The sequence below is a fragment of the Danio aesculapii genome, chromosome 18 (genome assembly GCF_903798145.1).
Source record: "Danio aesculapii chromosome 18, fDanAes4.1, whole genome shotgun sequence".
Lineage (NCBI taxonomy): Eukaryota > Metazoa > Chordata > Actinopteri > Cypriniformes > Danionidae > Danio > Danio aesculapii.
The window spans coordinates 2,811,385-2,830,869 of NC_079452.1; the positions used below are offsets into that span (position 1 = coordinate 2,811,385).

The following is a 19,485-nucleotide window of genomic DNA, read 5'->3' on the forward strand; positions in this document are numbered from 1 at the left end:
AAAACGCATGTAAAAATTAAAAACTTTACATGTACTGTATCACTTAATCAGTAAAGAGATTTTTATAATTGCATCCCACTTTCTACAGCAAAATATTTTTAAACATTGTTAACAATATGACATGTTTCCTTTATATAAAATAAATGATAGTGTTACACTCTAGTGTTATGTAATGGCTGCTAAAAAGAAGTTTGGCATTCATATTAAAGAAACAGTTCTAGTTTAACAATATTTCATAAATATAACTGGCACAATTCTTCCAAAAACTTCATCTTTAAGATGCTAAGCATTTGCTCTCAGATTACGTGACAAACTAATGAAAATTTCCTCATATCTGATTGTTTAGATGCTCCAACACATGCAGTGAGAGGTGTGCAATACAGACAAAAACTCAAATGCTCCCAGAAGCCTGTTTAATCAGTCACTTCATTTTTACTGCATGTCTAGACTATGAAATCAGGGAAATAGATAAGAACACGTTCTTACAGAGTGACGGTTTCATTACAAATGACTTTCCTCTTGGTCTTAATGTAGCCTATTAAGCATACAAATGATGGCAAATCCTCATTAACATGAGAAACAAACATTCTATTGATTGTCCGATTGTGGAGTAAATTTATGTATTTATTTGGGCTTTTTTTTGTAATTTTAGTATAATTTTTTTTTCAACAGAAACACACCGAAAAATGACAAATAAGCAATGTACATAGTAGTTTTCTCAAAACCAAGCTCTTTTGTGCCAGTTAAGCCAGCTGTTACACTGAATTTGGTTAAACAGTTTTTGTACTGTCCTCTGATATACACAGCTCTTCTACACTACTAGCTTGAGATCAATATTTTTAAGATCATTATCTTTGATTTATTTAAACATATAGTTTAATTCTATACAGTAAATGCTTAAAAATAAAAATTATCACAAATTACAGCAAATGCATGTAAATAAATATACTTTATATAATCATTGCTGTCAAAAAAATGGCTGTGATCACTTTACATAGAAATAGAAAATTTTTCTTGAGCACAATCACCATATTTGAATCATTACTGAATATACCTGTGGCATTGAAAACTAGTATTGACAATATAGCATTACTTAAACCTTATTACTTAAAACCAATGCATTTTGGCAACTGTCTTCCTTGAGGCCTTCCTTTGGCTGAAACACATCAATACTGTTTAAGTAATAAAGTCTCCATTATGAGTAGTGCTGAAATCCTTTTTGTCTTATATTTTTTGCATATCGTATGCTTTCATGCACCTTATAAAGTAAGGTTTGTTAGTACCAAAACTGCACCAAATTCTACCTCACTAGTTTACAACTTATCAATGCCATCACAGGGAAAAACATTTTTAAAATAATTTATGTTAAATTATTTATGAAAAAACATATTTATGAAAAAATACATCAAAAAACTTCTGAACTCATACTAAAATATGGTATATTGTTTATTTAAATGCTACTTCTAAAATGACATAAAAACAAAACAAAACAAAACATAAAACTAAATATCCAGAGACACACCTGTTGAACTGTCCAACTGATGGCTCTTGTTGGCTGTCATCTTCTGTTTCAACACTTTGACATTTCAGCCTTGATTTAGAGTGCCTCTGTGGAAACACACACACAGAGAAAGAGAGAGAGAGAGAGCAAGCTAAATAAATAGATGGAATATTTACTCCTTTGCTTTGGATGGGAGGTAATGAAATTCCTCCTACACAAAACAGAGGAAAACTGAAAAAAACAAGCCTGTTTTTAAAGGGCATACTAAACATAACTACGTGTGTGTGGCAAGGATTAATACTTACCACCTGTCAATAGTGTCCAAATCATTTAACTTTTTAGGGTCATGAGGTGCCATGTATAATCACTACAGTAATTACAGGCTTTAGGTTCATCAGTAACGAAAGAGGACCGTAAGAGGAATCTTCGAGACACCGTAAACTCACATATAGGGACAAATGTTGAGAGTGGGAGGAAATATAATGTGTAAACGAAAGGCAAGCCTGTCTACCTCCTATAGAACTGACAGAGAAGATCAATGCGAGCTACAGGAGATGAGAAAACACTAACAACCCAGACAAGCATTCAAATCAATCAATCAATCAATCAATCAATCAATCAATCAATCAATCAATAATGACAAAAACAAATACTATGGAAGTCATTGGTTACAGGTTTCATTGCAGAAATGTTATTTTGAGTGATCTATCCCTTTAAGGCTCAAACAACACAAAATAAGGTCAAGAGTCCTTGTGCGATTCTGCAGTCTGATCAGTTACTGTTAAGTTTCAGCAGTCATGTCAAAGTAGTATGTAAATCATCATCTCAAAAACATTGCAAGAATTAGATGCTTTGCTCCCAGTGAGAAACTTGTTCAAGCTTTTATCACCAACAGGTTGGATTACTGTAATGGACTCCGCATTGGCCTTCCCCAAAAAGACAGACAGACAGTTGCAGCATATCCAGAAAGATGCTGCCAGAATTCTTACCAGAACCAGAAAATCTGAGCACTCCACCCCTGTCTTCAGATCTTTAAACTGGCTCCCAGTTACATTCAGAATAGATTTTAAAGTATTACGACAGTCTATAAATCACTAAATGACCTAGGACCCCAATAAAGATATGCTCACTGAATACAAACCTAACAGATCCCTCAGATCATTAGGATCAAGTAAATTAGAAATTAAAAGAGTTCAGTCAAAGCTACAGATGAGCTCCAACATTAGGTACATTAAAATTAAGACTTAAGCCCCGGTCAGATCACATGAATTTGCCATGATTTTGGCACAATTTTCTTGACGTAGGGTGTCGTGGGGATTTGTAAATGACAAATGAAGTCGTGACACAAGATTCTATCGTTTCTCTTCGTGTAATCTGGCATAGTTCATGACAACCGATACCATGTCTGCGACGCCTCATGACATCATCAAAGAAAGTCTAGCATGTTTAATATTTCCCCTGATCTTCAGGACCAGTTCCGTCACATGGATGACACTGTACAATACGAGCACATAATTTCTCAGTTATCCCAGTGGGTGCTGCCGTTAATGCGTCGGTCAGGTAATATTTACTTTACTTTAATATTTACTGCATATTTACTTATGGGTGGGTCACAGTTGGATAAGACCAATCATTGGTTCTGCAAACTTTAACTACCTTCAAAATATTAAGGAGTTTTAAGCTATTTTACTGGCAGACATCTCCATTCTCACACTGAGTTTCTGAGTTCTCTCTCCTTCCAACAGAGTTTGTTCTGCCGAGATAATCTAGGAACATGCTCAGTGCTGCATATACACTGCAAAAGCATTTCCTGCTTATTCAAATTAGCCATTAATAGTTAAAACAGTTTGATATATGCTTCTATGAAACGGAATATTTAATTTTAAATTTTTTTAGGCTAGATTATTAATTCATTTAACATTCCAACACAATCTCACTGCAATTTGTGTTTTGGCGCATATAGCGGACTAGTTTTGTAGCGATTCAACTCTTGTTTACATATAACTAATCAACAAAACATACATTACAATTAAGATAAAATTATTGCAAAAGAAATTTGTTTCAAAAAGATATTTTTTTCCAAGAAAAATATACAAATCATATTTTTGTTTGTGCTTCTCCACTACTCAACTATACGGGTGGATGATTTGTTTCGCTCTGAAGAAAATAAGGTTCAACTTCAGGCGAGGGATTGTTTAATAAGAAACCCATGGCAGGAAAATGTACATTTAGATTTCAAAGAAAATATCTTAATATTAAAAAGCAGTAGCGTAGTAAGAGAAGAGACTCTGTGTGTGCATCGGGAAAAACTGGGTGAGCCTCAAGTATTGTCAAAATAATGTGCAAAAAAAAAAAAATATTTGCAGAAAAAAAGATTTCTTTGCATGATGTATTTATTATTTTTTGCATCATAGGCGTTTATACACACAAATTAAGCAATTTCAAAGTTTACGTACATTTAATAATCTTTTGAAATTACTTTTGGTGCAATAAATAATCCTGAATAATTGAAAGTGTTAAAATATTCTTTAAATGTATTTTTTCAGCATCCATGAAATATAGCGCGTCACAGCAATGAACTGGCTACTTGATGAAAAGAAATCCATAGAAACCTTCAAATGTATGCAGTGTCGGCAATCTTAATTTTTCAGCCACTGACTGAGAATAATGCAGCACTATTTTATTAACAAATAATTCAAATGTTTTCTTTTCCCCCAACACAACACTTTTCACTCCAACACAATAAGAAAATAAGAATAAAAAATATTGTTATAGCAACACTTGTGACTGCTTTGGGAAGTAACACTCGTCATAGACATCACAGTATGTGTTATGAAGCGGACAGGAGACAGAGGTAAGGAAACGTTAGGGTGTTTATTAAATGACAACAAGGAGCACATGAAGGATAGCCAGGAGGATCAGGAATGATGTTAGGGTCTTTTCCTCCGTGGCTGGGTAACAGGAATACACGAGGATGGACAGCACACACCAGATACAGCTGACAGAGGATGACACAGACTTGGAAGGACTGGAAGACAGGACGATTCGGGTGGACCAGGAAGACTAGGAGGAATACAAAGAGAACAGGTAAGTAAAGCGTTTGTTTTAGCTGAGGATGACTACGCTGAGTGGTCGCTCAGTTGTCCGCTTTCGTCGAGACGAGCCCGGACAATGAGCGACTGGAGTGCTGTGCTTTTATCTGGTGCTCGTGAATGTGATGCAGCTGTGTGCTCATTAGAAGTCAGGTGATGGTGATCTTCGTGAGTGGGGATCGTGAGAGCCTGACCCATCCGTGACAGTACCCCCCTCCCCAGGGCCCGCTCCTGAGGGCCGACACCTCCGACGCCGTGGTGGTCTCCCTCTGCCTCTAGGCGCTGGGAACTCAGGGTGGCTCTCATGAAACTCCACCATGAGACTAGGATCGAGAATATCAGCTCTGGGAACCCATGTCCTTTCTTCGGGGCCGTACCCTTCCCAGTCCACCAGGTACTCCAACTGGCCACCACGACGTCGGGAACGCAAGATCTCCTTCACTGCGTAGACGGCTCCTTCTTCTAGGAGCAGTGGAGGAGGGGGTTCCTCTTCGTGGTCAGGCTCTGTGGAGGGAAGAACAGGATCGTGATAGGGTTTCAGGAGTGATACGTGGAATGTAGGGTGAATACGGTAGTGAGAGGGTAATTGTAGTTTGTAGGTGACGGGGTTAACCTGTTCCACGATGGTGAAGGGACCAACAAATCGGGGACTTAACTTGCGAGAGGGCAGTCGCATGCGTATGTCCCGGGTGGATAGCCACACCTTTTGTCCGGGTGTGTATCTGGGTTCTTCAGACCTTCTTCTATCGGCGGTTACCTTGCTTCGACGGACTGCCCTCTGCAGATGTTGATGAGCCTCGTCCCAGACTCTCTCGCTCTCCCGGAACCAGTGATCCACTGCGGGGACATCAGATGGTTCGCCATCCCAGGGAAAGAGCGGTGGTTGGAAGCCCAGGACGCACTGGAATGGCGTGAGTCCGGTGGAGGGTTGCCGCAGTGAATTTTGGGCATATTCTGCCCAGCCCAAATACTGGCTCCAGGAGCTCTGGTGACCACTGCAGAAGGTCCTCAGGAACCGTCCCACCTCCTGAATCTTCCTCTCTGTCTGCCCGTTGGTTTGGGGATGATATCCAGAAGAGAGGCTGACGGCCACACCTAGGAGCTTGAAGAAGGCTTTCCATAGACGTGAGATGAACTGTGGACCTCTGTCCGACACAATATCTTCTGGAATACCAAATGACCTGAAGACTTGATTAAAGATATTGTCGGCTGTTTCAAAGGCTGTGGGAAGACCTTTCAGAGGGATTAGTTTGACAAACTTTGAGAATCTATCTACGATGACTAGAATACAGGTATTACCTTCTGACGAGGGGAGGTCAGTGATAAAGTCCACTCCTAGGTGTGACCAGGGACGGTTCGGAATCGGCAAGGGATGGAGCTTTCCAGCGGGTAGATGACGTGGGCTCTTGGATTGGGCACAGTCCTTACAGCCCTGAACATATTGCCTCACATCCCTTGCCATGTTTGGCCACCAGAATCGTTGGGATACTAGCGAGAGAGTATTGTTGATCCCTGGATGTCCAGTGCCTAGCGAGGTATGTAAGGAGTGGATCAGATCTACCCGGTGTTCAGGTGGTATGAACTGCCGATGAGGAGGGCATCCCGGCGGAGCAGGGGCTTCCGGAGTGGCAACGACTGGAGGAGCGTTCCAGGTGATCGGACAAATGGAGATGTGTTCGGGAAGAATCTTCGTTGGGAGTTCTTCATGATCGTGATGCTCGTGTAAACGAGAGAGAGCGTCTGCTCTTAGATTCTTGGGTCCTGGACGATAGGAAATGGAGAAATCAAAACGTGAGAAGAAAAGTGACCATCTGGCTTGACGTGGACATAGTCTCTTGGCCTCTTTGATATATTGGAGGTTTTTGTGATCTGTGATCACCTGGAACGGATGTTTGGCTCCCTCCAACCAGTGACGCCACTCCTCCAAGGCTAGCTTGATTGCTAGAAGCTCCCTGTCTCCTATGCTGTAATTCTGCTCCGCCGGGCTCAACTTCCGAGAGAAATAGGCACAGGGATGCAGTCGGGGCGGTGTATCATGATGTTGGGATAATACTGCCCCGACGCCGGTGGTGGATGCGTCCACTTCCACCACGAAAGGAAGATTTGGGTCAGGATGAGTCAGGAGTGGGGCCCTTGTGAACTCCTTCTTAAGAAGGCGGAAGGCTGCGGCTGCTTCTTTGGTCCACTCCAGTCCTTTGGGTTTACCCTTGAGGAGATTAGTGAGAGGTGATGTAATCCTGCTGTAGTCCTTGATAAACCGTCTATAAAAGTTAGCAAACCCAAGAAACCTCTGGAGCTCCTTAATGGAAGTGGGTTCTGACCAGGATAGAACAGCCTCAATTTTCTTCCCATCCATACGTATACCGGTTTGGTCAATGATGTATCCCAAGAAATGAATCGACTTCTGGTGGAATGAGCATTTCTCCGCTTTGAGGTAGAGGTGATGTTCTCTCAATGTGTGTAGGACCTCCGCAACGTGTTGGCGATGTTCGGCCTCACTCCGGGAGTAAATGAGGATGTCATCTATGTACACTATTACAAAGTGGTGAAGAAACTCCCGGAGGACTTCATGAATGAAGTTTTGGAATACGGAGGGGGCGTTGACCAGACCGTAAGGCATGACCTCATATTCATAGTGGCCAGTAGGGGTCACGAATGCTGTCTTCCATTGGTCCCCCTCACGTATTCTTATCAGATTATACGCGCTGCGGAGGTCCAATTTAGTGAAGACTTTAGCTTCTCGGAGCTGTTCCAAAGCGGCTGGTACCAGAGGAAGGGGATATCGGTATTTTACTGTACCGTTATTTAGGACCCTGTAGTCGATGCATGGACGCAGCCCTCCGTCCTTCTTGGCCACAAAGAAGAAGCTTGAGGCGGCTGGTGATTTTGAGTGACGTATGTACCCCTGACTCAGAGCCTCCCTTATGTAATCTTCCATTGCCTGATTCTCTGGAAGCGAGAGCGGGTAGATCCTACCTCTTGGCAACTGGGCATCTGGAACTAGGTCGATCGCGCAGTCCCATGGCCGATGCGGCGGTAGCTGGGAAGCTCTCTTGGGGCAGAAGACATCATGAAAGGAGCTGTACTCCTTAGGAATGTGGATAGACTGCTTCTCAGGAGGACTCTCGACCGATGTTGTAAACAAAGAAATGGGGTTCCGACCTTGAAGAGGGAGATTTGGAAAACAGGTAGGTGTACATCCAGATCCCCATTTCTTTATCTCTCCTGTGCCCCAAGAGATGATGGGATCGTGCTTCACCAGCCACGGGCGCCCTAGAATGATGTCCATATTTGCACCCTCCAGAACCAGAAATTGAATCCTCTCTTGATGTAACAACCCCACTTGAAGAAGGATGTCTTCGCATTGTCGATGGATACGGGTCGAAGATCGAGTGCACTGGGTTATCGGTTGTATCTGGTATATATGCGAGGACGCCTCAGTACGTAGGTGGAGTTGACGACAGAGGGATTGGGAGATGAAGTTCCCTGCTGACCCGGAGTCGATGAGGGCTGTGACAAGGAGAGAAATAGAGGCAGTAGTTATTTGTACGGTGGTAGTAAGTGGTTTACATTGTTCAATATTCGTACTGAATACACTCACTGAAGTCCGAATGGGACGAAGGGGACACTCCATACGGGTGTGTCCACTGACACCGCAGTATAGACACAGACCCCGGGTCAGCCTCCTCTGTCGTTCCGCTGATGTCAGTCTTCCAGACTCTATTATCATGGGTTCTGGTTCTGGAGAGGCTGTTGACTCAGGCGATTGGAGGAGTGCAGACGAGGGGGTGATGGTGTCCTGTTGATAGGAACGGAGACGATCGGAACATCGGAGAGAATGTTGGATGAATCTCTCCAGACCCATAGTATCATCTAATGTGGCCAGCTGGATTCGGAGAGTGGGTTCCAAGCCGAGCCGGTACGTGGTCAACAACGATCTCTCATTCCATCCACTTGCAGCTGCTAGAGTGCGAAACCGGAGAGCATATTCCTGTGTAGATAGAGTACCTTGCTTTAGATGATACAGCTGCTCTCCAGCGGCTACTTCCCCATCAGAACGTCCAAACACCTCTTTGAAATACTCCGTGAAGGTAGTGATGGAATTCATGACCGGCCCGGCTTGGTTCCAGATCGTCTCAGCCCATTTAAGTGCAGGCCCAGAGAGTAGTGATACGATGTAGGCGATCTTTGACTTATCTGTGGGATATAGAGAAGGTTGCATTTCGAATATGAGGGAACATTGTAACAGAAAACCATTGCACTCCCCCGCTCCGCCTGAGTAGGGCGCTGGTCGGGCCATGGGACTGGAAGGAAGGGCCGAAGAAGAAACTGTGGAGGCGGAAGTGCTCGGTGCTGGTGGTGCGTTGGAAAGTGGAGCTGGTGGCTGTAGAATCCGCTTCAACTGGTCCACCAGCTCTTGAAAGTGATCGGGGGTGCTCATGTTGTCGTCGTTATGGGTCCGGGCTTCTGTTATGAAGCGGACAGGAGACAGAGGTAAGGAAACGTTAGGGTGTTTATTAAATGACAACAAGGAGCACATGAAGGATAGCCAGGAGGATCAGGAATGATGTTAGGGTCTTTTCCTCCGTGGCTGGGTAACAGGAATACACGAGGATGGACAGCACACACCAGATACAGCTGACAGAGGATGACACAGACTTGGAAGGACTGGAAGACAGGACGATTCGGGTGGACCAGGAAGACTAGGAGGAATACAAAGAGAACAGGTAAGTAAAGCGTTTGTTTTAGCTGAGGATGACTACGCTGAGTGGTCGCTCAGTTGTCCGCTTTCGTCGAGACGAGCCCGGACAATGAGCGACTGGAGTGCTGTGCTTTTATCTGGTGCTCGTGAATGTGATGCAGCTGTGTGCTCATTAGAAGTCAGGTGATGGTGATCTTCGTGAGTGGGGATCGTGAGAGCCTGACCCATCCGTGACAGTATGACTGATCGTGAAGGAACGTGTAGTCTGGCACATTTGCTATCCACGACAAGTCAAGATTTTATCAAAACAAATCGCATAATCTGACATAGTGACTTTCGTAACCGACAAAAAAAATCATGTGACCTGACCGGGGCTTTAAACACATCAGTTTAGCTGTGCCTTTACTGAATAAGCACTGTGCTACATCAACAGATGGCTTTCTTTTTTTATTCCTTTAAAAAACTGTTATTTTGTTTATGTAAAGCACTTTGAATTACCTTTGTGTATGAAATGTGCTATATAAATAAACTTGCCTTGCCTAAAAAGCAGCACCCACAAGCCTTGTTTACTAACTTTATTGATTTGCTACTGAGGTGTTGATCTTTATCTATCAGATTCATTATACAAAGTGGAGATGAATGATGTGGTTTCATGTAAAGGACGAAATATGAGAATGTCACTGCAGCTGTTATTATCTGTGTACACAGGCAGTGGTGAGTGACTATAAAATATCAAGTGAATGTAGGAATTCTGTTGTAACCACAGTAAATATATGCTTAAAATAAAGTGACTCAATAGCATGTTTGGCTGCTGGCACTGCTCTGACATCAGTAACTGCCCTCAAATAACTGATCAAAATGACGGATGCATCTTCATGATCTGTTTTGCACTTCAATCTATCAATAGCGATTATTCTTCAAATCTTTCTTCCTCTGGGGATCGAAACCAGCACATTTATGTAACATTTGAGACTGCAGACACACACAAAGAGGACAGGAAATAGGATAGTCCTGATTCTGCAGTAGAGAGAAGAAAGAGGGAAAGAAAGAGAGAGAGAAGAGAAAGACAGAAAAAGGTTGTCTTTATCCTGACCTTGTGCTTGAGGTTGCTGATAAAGGAACGGCTCTGGGATTTCTTCATGCCGTCTTTGGAATTCTGCAAGACACATGCATACAAAGCCATTATTTGAGACTAAAAGAATGAATTGGTGAATTGAAGGGCATGTTCGTAGGACTGTCATGGAACATTTATTATCATAACATGGCACATGACAACTGTCACTCAGTTACGTCATTTTAAATAAAAAATAAAGATAATTTGACATAGACAAATACATTACCAAGACAACATAAATCTGTCATAAACATAATTGTCATGAGACCATTATAGTTGTGTCATGAATATTATAACAGCATCACTGATGTCTTTCTTGACCTCAAGTACTGTGGTACAAATTGATTTTGTCATCAAATGTATTTAAATGTCATTAACTATAAATGACGCTGTTATTAAATAATTTAACAGATTATTGACACTGTGAAATGTTATTAAAATTTTATTTTGATCCAATGAAAAAAGTGATCAGAAAAGCATTCATGACACAGTTATAACAAGCTCAGCTCAGTCAAGTTTATGACAGATTTATGACTAGTTGGTAACGTCAAGCTGTCTTGACAAAGACAAAGACAGGTCGTGAAGTATTTGTTTATGTTAAGTTGTCAAAACAACAATGCCATATTCGCATTTAAAATGGCATAACCAAGCGAAAGACACAAAGTCTCCATGAAATCAAAATTTACAATGTTTATTTTGTAAGCTCACATTGGTATTCTTAAAGTGAATAATTAATCCGTGCTAATTCAGTTAATCCACTGAAAAAAATTATATGAAAGTTAAATTTGATTTGGTAAACATCAATAAAAATCTGAACATTTAATTAACGTCAACCTGAGGGCTTACATGAAATATATATATATATATGTCTGATAATATATATATATGATAATATATATATATATATATATGATAATATATATATATATTTATATAGTTGCAGTCAGAATTATTAGCCCCCCTTTGAATTTTTTTTTTCTTTTTTAAATATTTCCCAAATGCTGTTGAACAAATTCAGGAAATTTTCACAGTATGTCTAATAATATTTTTTCTTCTGGAGAAAGTATTATTTGTTTTATTTCGACTAGAATAAAAGCAGTTTTAAATTTTTTAAACACCATTTTATGGTCAAAATGATTAGCCTCTTTAGACATTTTTTTTTCAATAGTCTACAGAACAAACCATCGTTATACAATAACCTGCCTAATTACCCTAACCTGCCCAATTACCCTAATTGACCTAGTTAAGCCTTTAAATGTCACTTTAAGCTGTATAGAAGTGACTTGAAAAATATGTAGTTAAATATTATTTATTGTCATCATGGCAAAGATAAAATAAACCAGTTAATAGAAATAAGTAATTAAAATTATTATATTTAGAAATGTGTTGAAAAAAATCTTCTCTCCGTTAAACGGAAATTATGGAAAAAAATAAACAGAGGGGCTAATAATTCAGGGGGGCTAATAATTCTGACTTCAACTGTATATATTGTGTATATATATTTATACATATACACACAAGCATAAATTTTGTCAAACGGGCTGTGATATACGAGTATATGACACTTGGCATAAAACCTGTTATATAAATACACATCACAATGTTAACCTGATCTAGAGATCGTTGAGTGTAGCAAAATTAATTACTTAATTACTGAATTATGGACCTTTCCACACTCAAAGAAATTGTGTGGAACCCAGCATTTTTTAATGTCATCCCAACACAAATCGATTAAGTTAACTTAATTGTTTTTGCAAATTTAAGTAGACTGAACATAAAACAATTGAGTTGACCTAAAAAGAACTCAAGAATTGTGTTGATTCAGCTCATTTTAAGTAAGTAGTTTGAACAAGCAGCAAAAATACTTTTTTGAGTGCATTATGTTTTGCACTTTTCAGATTTCATACAAGAAACTATTTTATTTTATCGCATTTTGTTTAACCTTTATTTTACTACAAAAGACTCCCAGAGATTAATAATCTCTTTCACAGAAGTGTCCAAAATGAGCACCAAGGCAGAGATTACCCTACACATTAAGAACACCTAAAACAAGTACAAATCATAGAATCGCCTTCCATTTGCTGAACAACACTACTGGGATGGTGATCAATACATTTGATTAAATAATGCTATATTTACGTTAAATATGTTATAAATTATACAGATGTCCTGTTCTAACAAGTAAATTTTCACATATAAACATGAACAACAAGATACAAGTGAACATTTCACTGCATATTATACTGTGTACAGTGGATGTGATATAACGTTTGAACAACAGTTTACTGATTAAAATGATGTGATTATTAAAAATATTTACTTATATTGACGTAGTTAGACAATATGATTTTCACAAATCCATGGGATATTTATTTGATGTACAGTAAACGTCCAAAAATTTCCACATAAAGTACAGTATTTCTGATAACATTTGAGAGATTCTCTTTTGTATGTTAATATTCAGCCACTTATATTTAAATTAACTCAAATTGTTTGCTAAAATGCGTTGCCACTATGTTAAAAGGTGCATCAGGGCTGACATTGGTGCACTCCTAGAGTCAACATTTTCAACAACAGATGTTTTAAAGAAACATACTCTCAAACAGCCTTGCATGAATGTCAAACTATTCAAAGGAGTATTTTTAGCCATCCAAGATCAGAGAAAGGTTTTTAAATGTAGTGATGCTTAAAATGAATGACAGAGTCTTAATTTAAGCATGTGCTCGATCATTTATTTACTTTTTCTTCTTATAAATTTTATGCAGGAAAACCAGAGGGGAGAGAAAATCCCTCCGTGCATTACGAACGGCACATTAAAATGAAAGTTTAGAAAGTGCAAAATAGGGCAAGAAAAGAGGGATTAATTAAGGCATGCTCCATGTCTTTTTCTGGATTGCAGGGCTAATGTGTGATTGGGTTAGTACTGATTAGGTGTTCTAAAATGTACAACATTTTTGGGTAGGAATGATGTTTGCAGAAACTGACCCAGGATTGTGTCTAGGTATGTATTCTCTCCTGTCTTGTTTGGTTAAATTAAACTCAAGTTCATTTCCCCTTTTGGTGTATATCTTTTCGCCAACCGGGAACACAGCAATTGAACTCTAGCACGCACCAAACAAACGGACAAAACGCTGAAGAGGTGCTGTTAGTCCTCTTCCAAACAAATTCTGGTATGATTTGATGACCAGATGCTTTCTCCAATGTACCACCACTAACAAACCACAATCTATGCCCCAGATCTAGCTCTGGTGTAGATTTAGATTTTATTTAAAGACCAAATTAAAAGGCATTGAGGAGTTTGGCTCTTTTACTTCTACTGTGGACAGTGAAGCTGATGGTTGCACAGTAGACACCACATCACAAAAGTTCAAGCATTTTAAACACACATGTGGTTTTGGTTACAATTTGTTTTTCACTTGCAAAAAGGGCAATTTGAAAGAAAATGTAAAAAATCTTGAAATAGTTTTAAAAATGAGGAACCTTAAAGAGCCCCTATTATGGATTTTTGAAAATGGCCTTCCATGCAGTATGTAAAACGGCTTTAAGTGAATGAAAACATCCAGCTGAGGTTTAAATTTGAAAGTGCACCTTGTTTAAAACTATTGATTCTCAAAAAAGGAGTAGACTCAGTTGTTTATACAATTCGTTTTGTGTCCAAATCATTTGCCTGTTTGTATCAACGTTGACACAAAACAATATCAAATATGAGGTGCCAGATACGGTAAAATGTGAACGCGCCCTTCCCTTCAAACACTAGCGGACTGCGGGTGTGGGATTATGTGAACACAATTGAGTGAAAATTCTGGTGATTAATACAATAGGCTAACCTACCCTGTAATGGGGAATTTTGTTAAAGGAAGAATCATCAAAGACTATTAATGTATGGGACTTTGTCAGTACACAATTCATGGACCAGTTTCTTCTTCTTCCAGTTCACAACTTGTGTGATTAAAATGGTTGCCTCCTTGAGCTTGCAAAATATGTATTTAATTGTGTTTTGTTATTTGTAATCACTCCATGCAGCTCGTACTGTATCTGGTTAACTCTTTATAATCACATATAGTGTCTAAAACCACGTTAAAAATGCAATATGTGCCGCTTTCTTTACCATGTTAAATGCATTTCTGGTCGCGATTCCTTACCGTTTAATTGCTTAAGCCACTATCAGCTGTTCTTACACATGACGCAGTCAATTTTCAAAATAGGTTAACTTTTGCTACTGTGTAGATTAATACTGAATGTGTGTCATTGTTATTACTTAGGGCTATGGTTAAGAATAGAACAAAATGCTGGTGTTTAACTGCATTCCTTTATTACATTCCTGCATTGGGCTCACACATAAACTCTGTACTCTGGCTACTTTAACAATATTGATAAGCCATGGTGGGCATTACTTTCCTTCTCGCCCTAAACGCAGTCGACCAATTACAACAGACTGAGTCCAATCACCACAGATTAGCGTCATGCAAATGAGGGGTTTGGGAACAAATGAATCGCTGAACAAATAATATGGGAGTGATTGGAATAATTAGGTTTAAAAAAATGCATATTAAGACAATGAATATGTTTTTTTGACCTTGCATGTATATCAGTGTGTTATTAGAGACCCCCAAAAATAAAATTTGACCTTTTATAATGCATAACAGGGGCAGTTTAAAAAATAGCACAACAGGGACAATTTCAAAAAAATTTAATCACAGTTCATCACTATGAATAATGGAAGAGACAGAAATGTAAAATTACAGATAGAGAGATTTTTTCACCTTGCGTAAGTTTCTTTGGAGGCCCTCGTGGGTGGCACGAAGCAGCGCTCGAATAGAGAAACTGTCTGTGTCCTCTTTGTCCCCAATCTTAGACTCTTTCATCAATGAGTCTAGTTTCTTCCTGATGTGGGACTCCACCTGGTGCTGACTAGGCCCATTAGACTGAAAAGCAGGAACGTGCTGTCAAAATCATTAAGCAACTCATTAAAAACTCTACATACATTGCCTTGAATTGATTTTTAAAAAAAAAACTGCGTCCATTAAGACTTCCTAAATGCCTTAAGAAAGTCAAATTGACATAACAGGACGTCTATTTTGCAAAAGCCTGATGCAGACATATTTTTTGCATTTATGGGCAAAAAGCTCATGCCATTATTTTTACATGGCTTCATAAAAGCTGTATGCTGCATATGATTTCAGCATTTTGCAGCAAAAAGAGGTCCAACACTGACATTTTACTTTTACTAGACAAAGAAATGCTGTAAAAAACATTTTTTTAATATGTTATATGTGGATCTGTAATGTTCTTCAAACATGCACAAAGCAATAAGCCACATGTTATATATTTTTTAAATAAATAAAAATGTAATTTTTATTTTAAAGTATATTAAGTTACATTTATTTTGGTAAAATTTTGTGTATTAGTAGTACAAGTCAATTAGAATATTTTTAACACTTACAAAGACATTAAATTGCAAACGGGTATGCACTTGAGCACCTAACAAATGTGGTTTAACTAATTTCATTTTATAGACATTTATACAACTATTTTATTATAAAATGCTATAAAAACTGTTAAAATACAAATGTATTGCCTTCATTGAAACTTTTTTGAAAGTATAATATTACACTTATATAATGTCCATAAATATGTATTTATTTTATAAATTATACTACAGTATATTCATTTTTGTTTATCCTTTTAGATTTAAAATGGGCACCAAAATAAATATCTGCTGCGTGAAAAAGAGAAATGAGATTGTGATGTGTAGAACACATCTCTCTCTGTTAATATTTGTATGTTCAGTCTGGAAGGAACGTTCCTCTATTCATGTGGGCCCCCGGTTTTGAAGATAAGTAATAACGTTTAAATCTTAATGGTTATAGACAGATTTTACAACATACGATAGAAAATGTATAAAAGAGCTGTATGATTAATATAGGTTTCTTGGTCAGGGCCCTCTAATTCCCAGGGGCCCTAAAAGGCTGCTTACCTCGCTTATTGGTTAAGTCCATCTCTGTTCATGAGTCATTTTATCAATAATCATTGGCTGAAATGCTAATCTAAAAGAGCAATTAAATGGCTTAAAGTAGTACCAACCATCAAACCTGTTTTTTTTTTTTTGGAACAGGTAAATCTCTTTTCAGAAACAGCAGCCATAATGAGCCTCAACTTGGGCCCCGTTTACACTAATGCGTTTTAGTTTTAATGCGTTTTAGTTTTAAAACGCATAAGTTTTGCTACGTTTACGCCATCCGTCCACACTATGCCGGAGTTTTTGAGGCTTTTCCTCAGTATGGAAAACAGACTCCGGGGGACGGGTCGGGTAAATCTGCAAAGGGAACAGTGTACTTTATAACCTTATTCACATCATCCTGGATACGTACGTTGTTTCACTATCTTAACAATAAAATGAAAACATGATATAAGGAACTTTTATTATTTTGATATTAACAACTTAACAGACAGCAGAAATGTTGAGGCGTCGTGCTGCATATATGAGCGTCATCTTCACTATGGGTATTTATACCAAAACGGAGCCTTTAACATTGCTGCCTCCTTTCATTTTCATTGAAAATACGAAACATAGCCTGTCTCTTTCACTGAATAGCAGTTTAATAATCAATAATGGCTATTATAAAAGTACAACGTACAATAAGTTTGTACATTATAGGAAATAAAGGCAAGCAATCAGTCAAAATACAGAATGTACATGGTTACATTAATTATTATCTTATCTTTGCGCTCAGCCAAAACACGTTACCTGAGAACAAGTAATAGATTCAAAAGACCAAAGTTGGGGAATATGTCGTTAGATATAGACAACAAGATGAATTAAATATCACGTTTAACAAATATAGTGAGATTGGATCCATCCATGATGAACAGTCCGACGAGCACAGCTCTCATCTGGCTAGACATGCTGCAGCGCATGCCAAAGTGTGTGTGTGGTGACGTAATGTGCATTTTCAGTGGTTTGGCGTCGACAGAGAGTTGTTCAGAAACGCTGGGTGAAACGCTAGGGTGGACACAGATCGTTTTCATTCTAAAATGCCATTTTAAAATGTAAACGCATTACTGTAAACGAGGCCTTAAACAGCTGCCTGTATTCCCAGACATGTTTAAGTAGACAAGCAATGAGATAAAGCATAGAAACTAATTAGCTCACAGCAATGACTTGTCTGAGTGGATCATTGAAATGAATATTTTGGAATATTTTGAATAGGTATACTAAAAGGATAGTTCACCTAAAAATGAAATCTCTGTCATCATTTTTTCCTTCTTGTTCAAAATCATTTTGAGTTTCCTAAAAAATAATATTATTTAAAAATGCTAGTAGCTGGCACGCATTGACTTCCATAGTATTTGTTCCTATTACGGAAGTCAATGTGTGCCATCAACCAGCATTTTTAAAATATATTTAAAATATTCACAGAAGAAAGAAAAACATGAATAATTAAAACCACATGAGAGAGTTATGGTGGGGTAATTTTGTTTTCTTTTTTTTTTTTTTTGGGGGGGGGGGGGGGTAATTTTAACTATCCATTTAAATTATATATTTTTCCATAAAGACAATAACAGTTGGTTACCTAAAAACACTAAATTCTTTTTAGGAAATTAAATGTAACAATTAAAACCTTGGAAAAGCTGTTGCTGGACTAAAGTGCAATAAAAAAAGGTTTTGATAGCAGCACTGCTGAATGGATCTCTTGGCAAATGGCTATGTTTTCACAAAAGACTTTCCGCTAGACTTTAGAGGTGTTTCCGAAAACACAAAAACATGCCAGGGGTTCGGCCTGTAATTGATTGCCTTTTAGAGATGAACACCAACTGCTCACTGTGAGTCAGAATGGGTGAGAAGGCAGCCAGACAAAATACTGGCTCCAGCAAAAGGAGGAGATTTTCAAAAAAGGTGCAGAGACAGAGATGCCGAGGAGGTGATAATGTGTGATTATAGGTGGCATAGCAGAACATAGAGAAAGTGGTACATAACAGCTTGTGTAGTGTTCTTGTTTGTTCGTTTCTGTGTTGTTGTTTTTTTTTTATCTAATTCCCTCTTTACTTACTGCATTAAAGAAAGCGTTCGCCCAAATATTAAATGTTATCTACATCTGTCATGTCATACAGGGGAGTTATTTTTTAGCAAAAAAAAAAAAAAAACATGAAAAAATATAAAACTGCAGTCTATGAAAAAAATTAGCAGAATTACTCCTACTCCTACAGACGGTATATACAGTATCATGTCAAGTCGAAATGGCAAGTTAATTGTTATATTGACTGAATGAATGATATATTGACCAAATATGTATGATATATATATATATATATATATATATATATATATATATAATTGTCAAATTATATATATATATATATATATATATATATATATATATATAGTTAGGTCCATAAATATTTGGAATTCTAACATTTTTTGGCTCTATACACCAACACAATGGATTTGACCCTTTGACCATGGAACAGCTTAGAAGCCAATTGCCCAATTACTCTTGGACCCTTAACAAGTGGGAGGCACTTATGCAAACTGTTGTAATTCCTAATCAGGATGTAAATACTCTCAAATTAAAGCAGTTAAGGCACATCTTGTTTGTTTCATTTCAAATCTATTGTGTTGGTGTATAGAGAAAAAAAGGCAAAAATGTTAGAATTGTGTCGATGTCCAAATATTTATGGACCTAACTGTATATATTTGACTTTACATACACTTTTGTGACCATAATGACAATAATTTTGTCATTATGTTATTATGATTTACCAAAAACAATGATTTTAGCAAAAAAAAATCTTCCTAAATTCCTAACAATTCTTTCTAAAATGTTCTACATAAGAAAAATGTAATCTACCTTTTGGATAGTCTGAGAGCATATCATTTATTTTTGAGGTGTTATTTCTTAATAAGATTTGCATCATTTATGTTTTATGGTGTTCAAAGTGTTGTGGATGATTCCTGTCTAACAGCCAATCTCGTAACTGACAGTTTTTGTGTTTTTCTGTGGCATTAGATTTACACTTGCACGTGACACCAAACAACCAAGTAGCCTGCTATTTTAGCAGGCTCTTATACTGTATA

General features: G+C 38.2%; 1 protein-coding gene across 1 annotated transcript in view; it reads right to left on the reverse strand.

The window, feature by feature from the left end:
- The window catches only part of plch1 (phospholipase C, eta 1), a 173,804-nt gene that overhangs the window by 21,374 nt on the left and 132,945 nt on the right, over positions 1–19,485 (reverse strand). The window contains exons 12-14 of the mRNA XM_056478120.1: positions 15,173–15,334; positions 10,389–10,451; positions 1,523–1,608 (exon numbers count right to left, since the gene is read on the reverse strand). Coding sequence (XP_056334095.1) covers positions 1,523–1,608; positions 10,389–10,451; positions 15,173–15,334 — 311 coding nt within the window. The remainder of the gene's footprint in view (positions 1–1,522; positions 1,609–10,388; positions 10,452–15,172; positions 15,335–19,485) is intronic.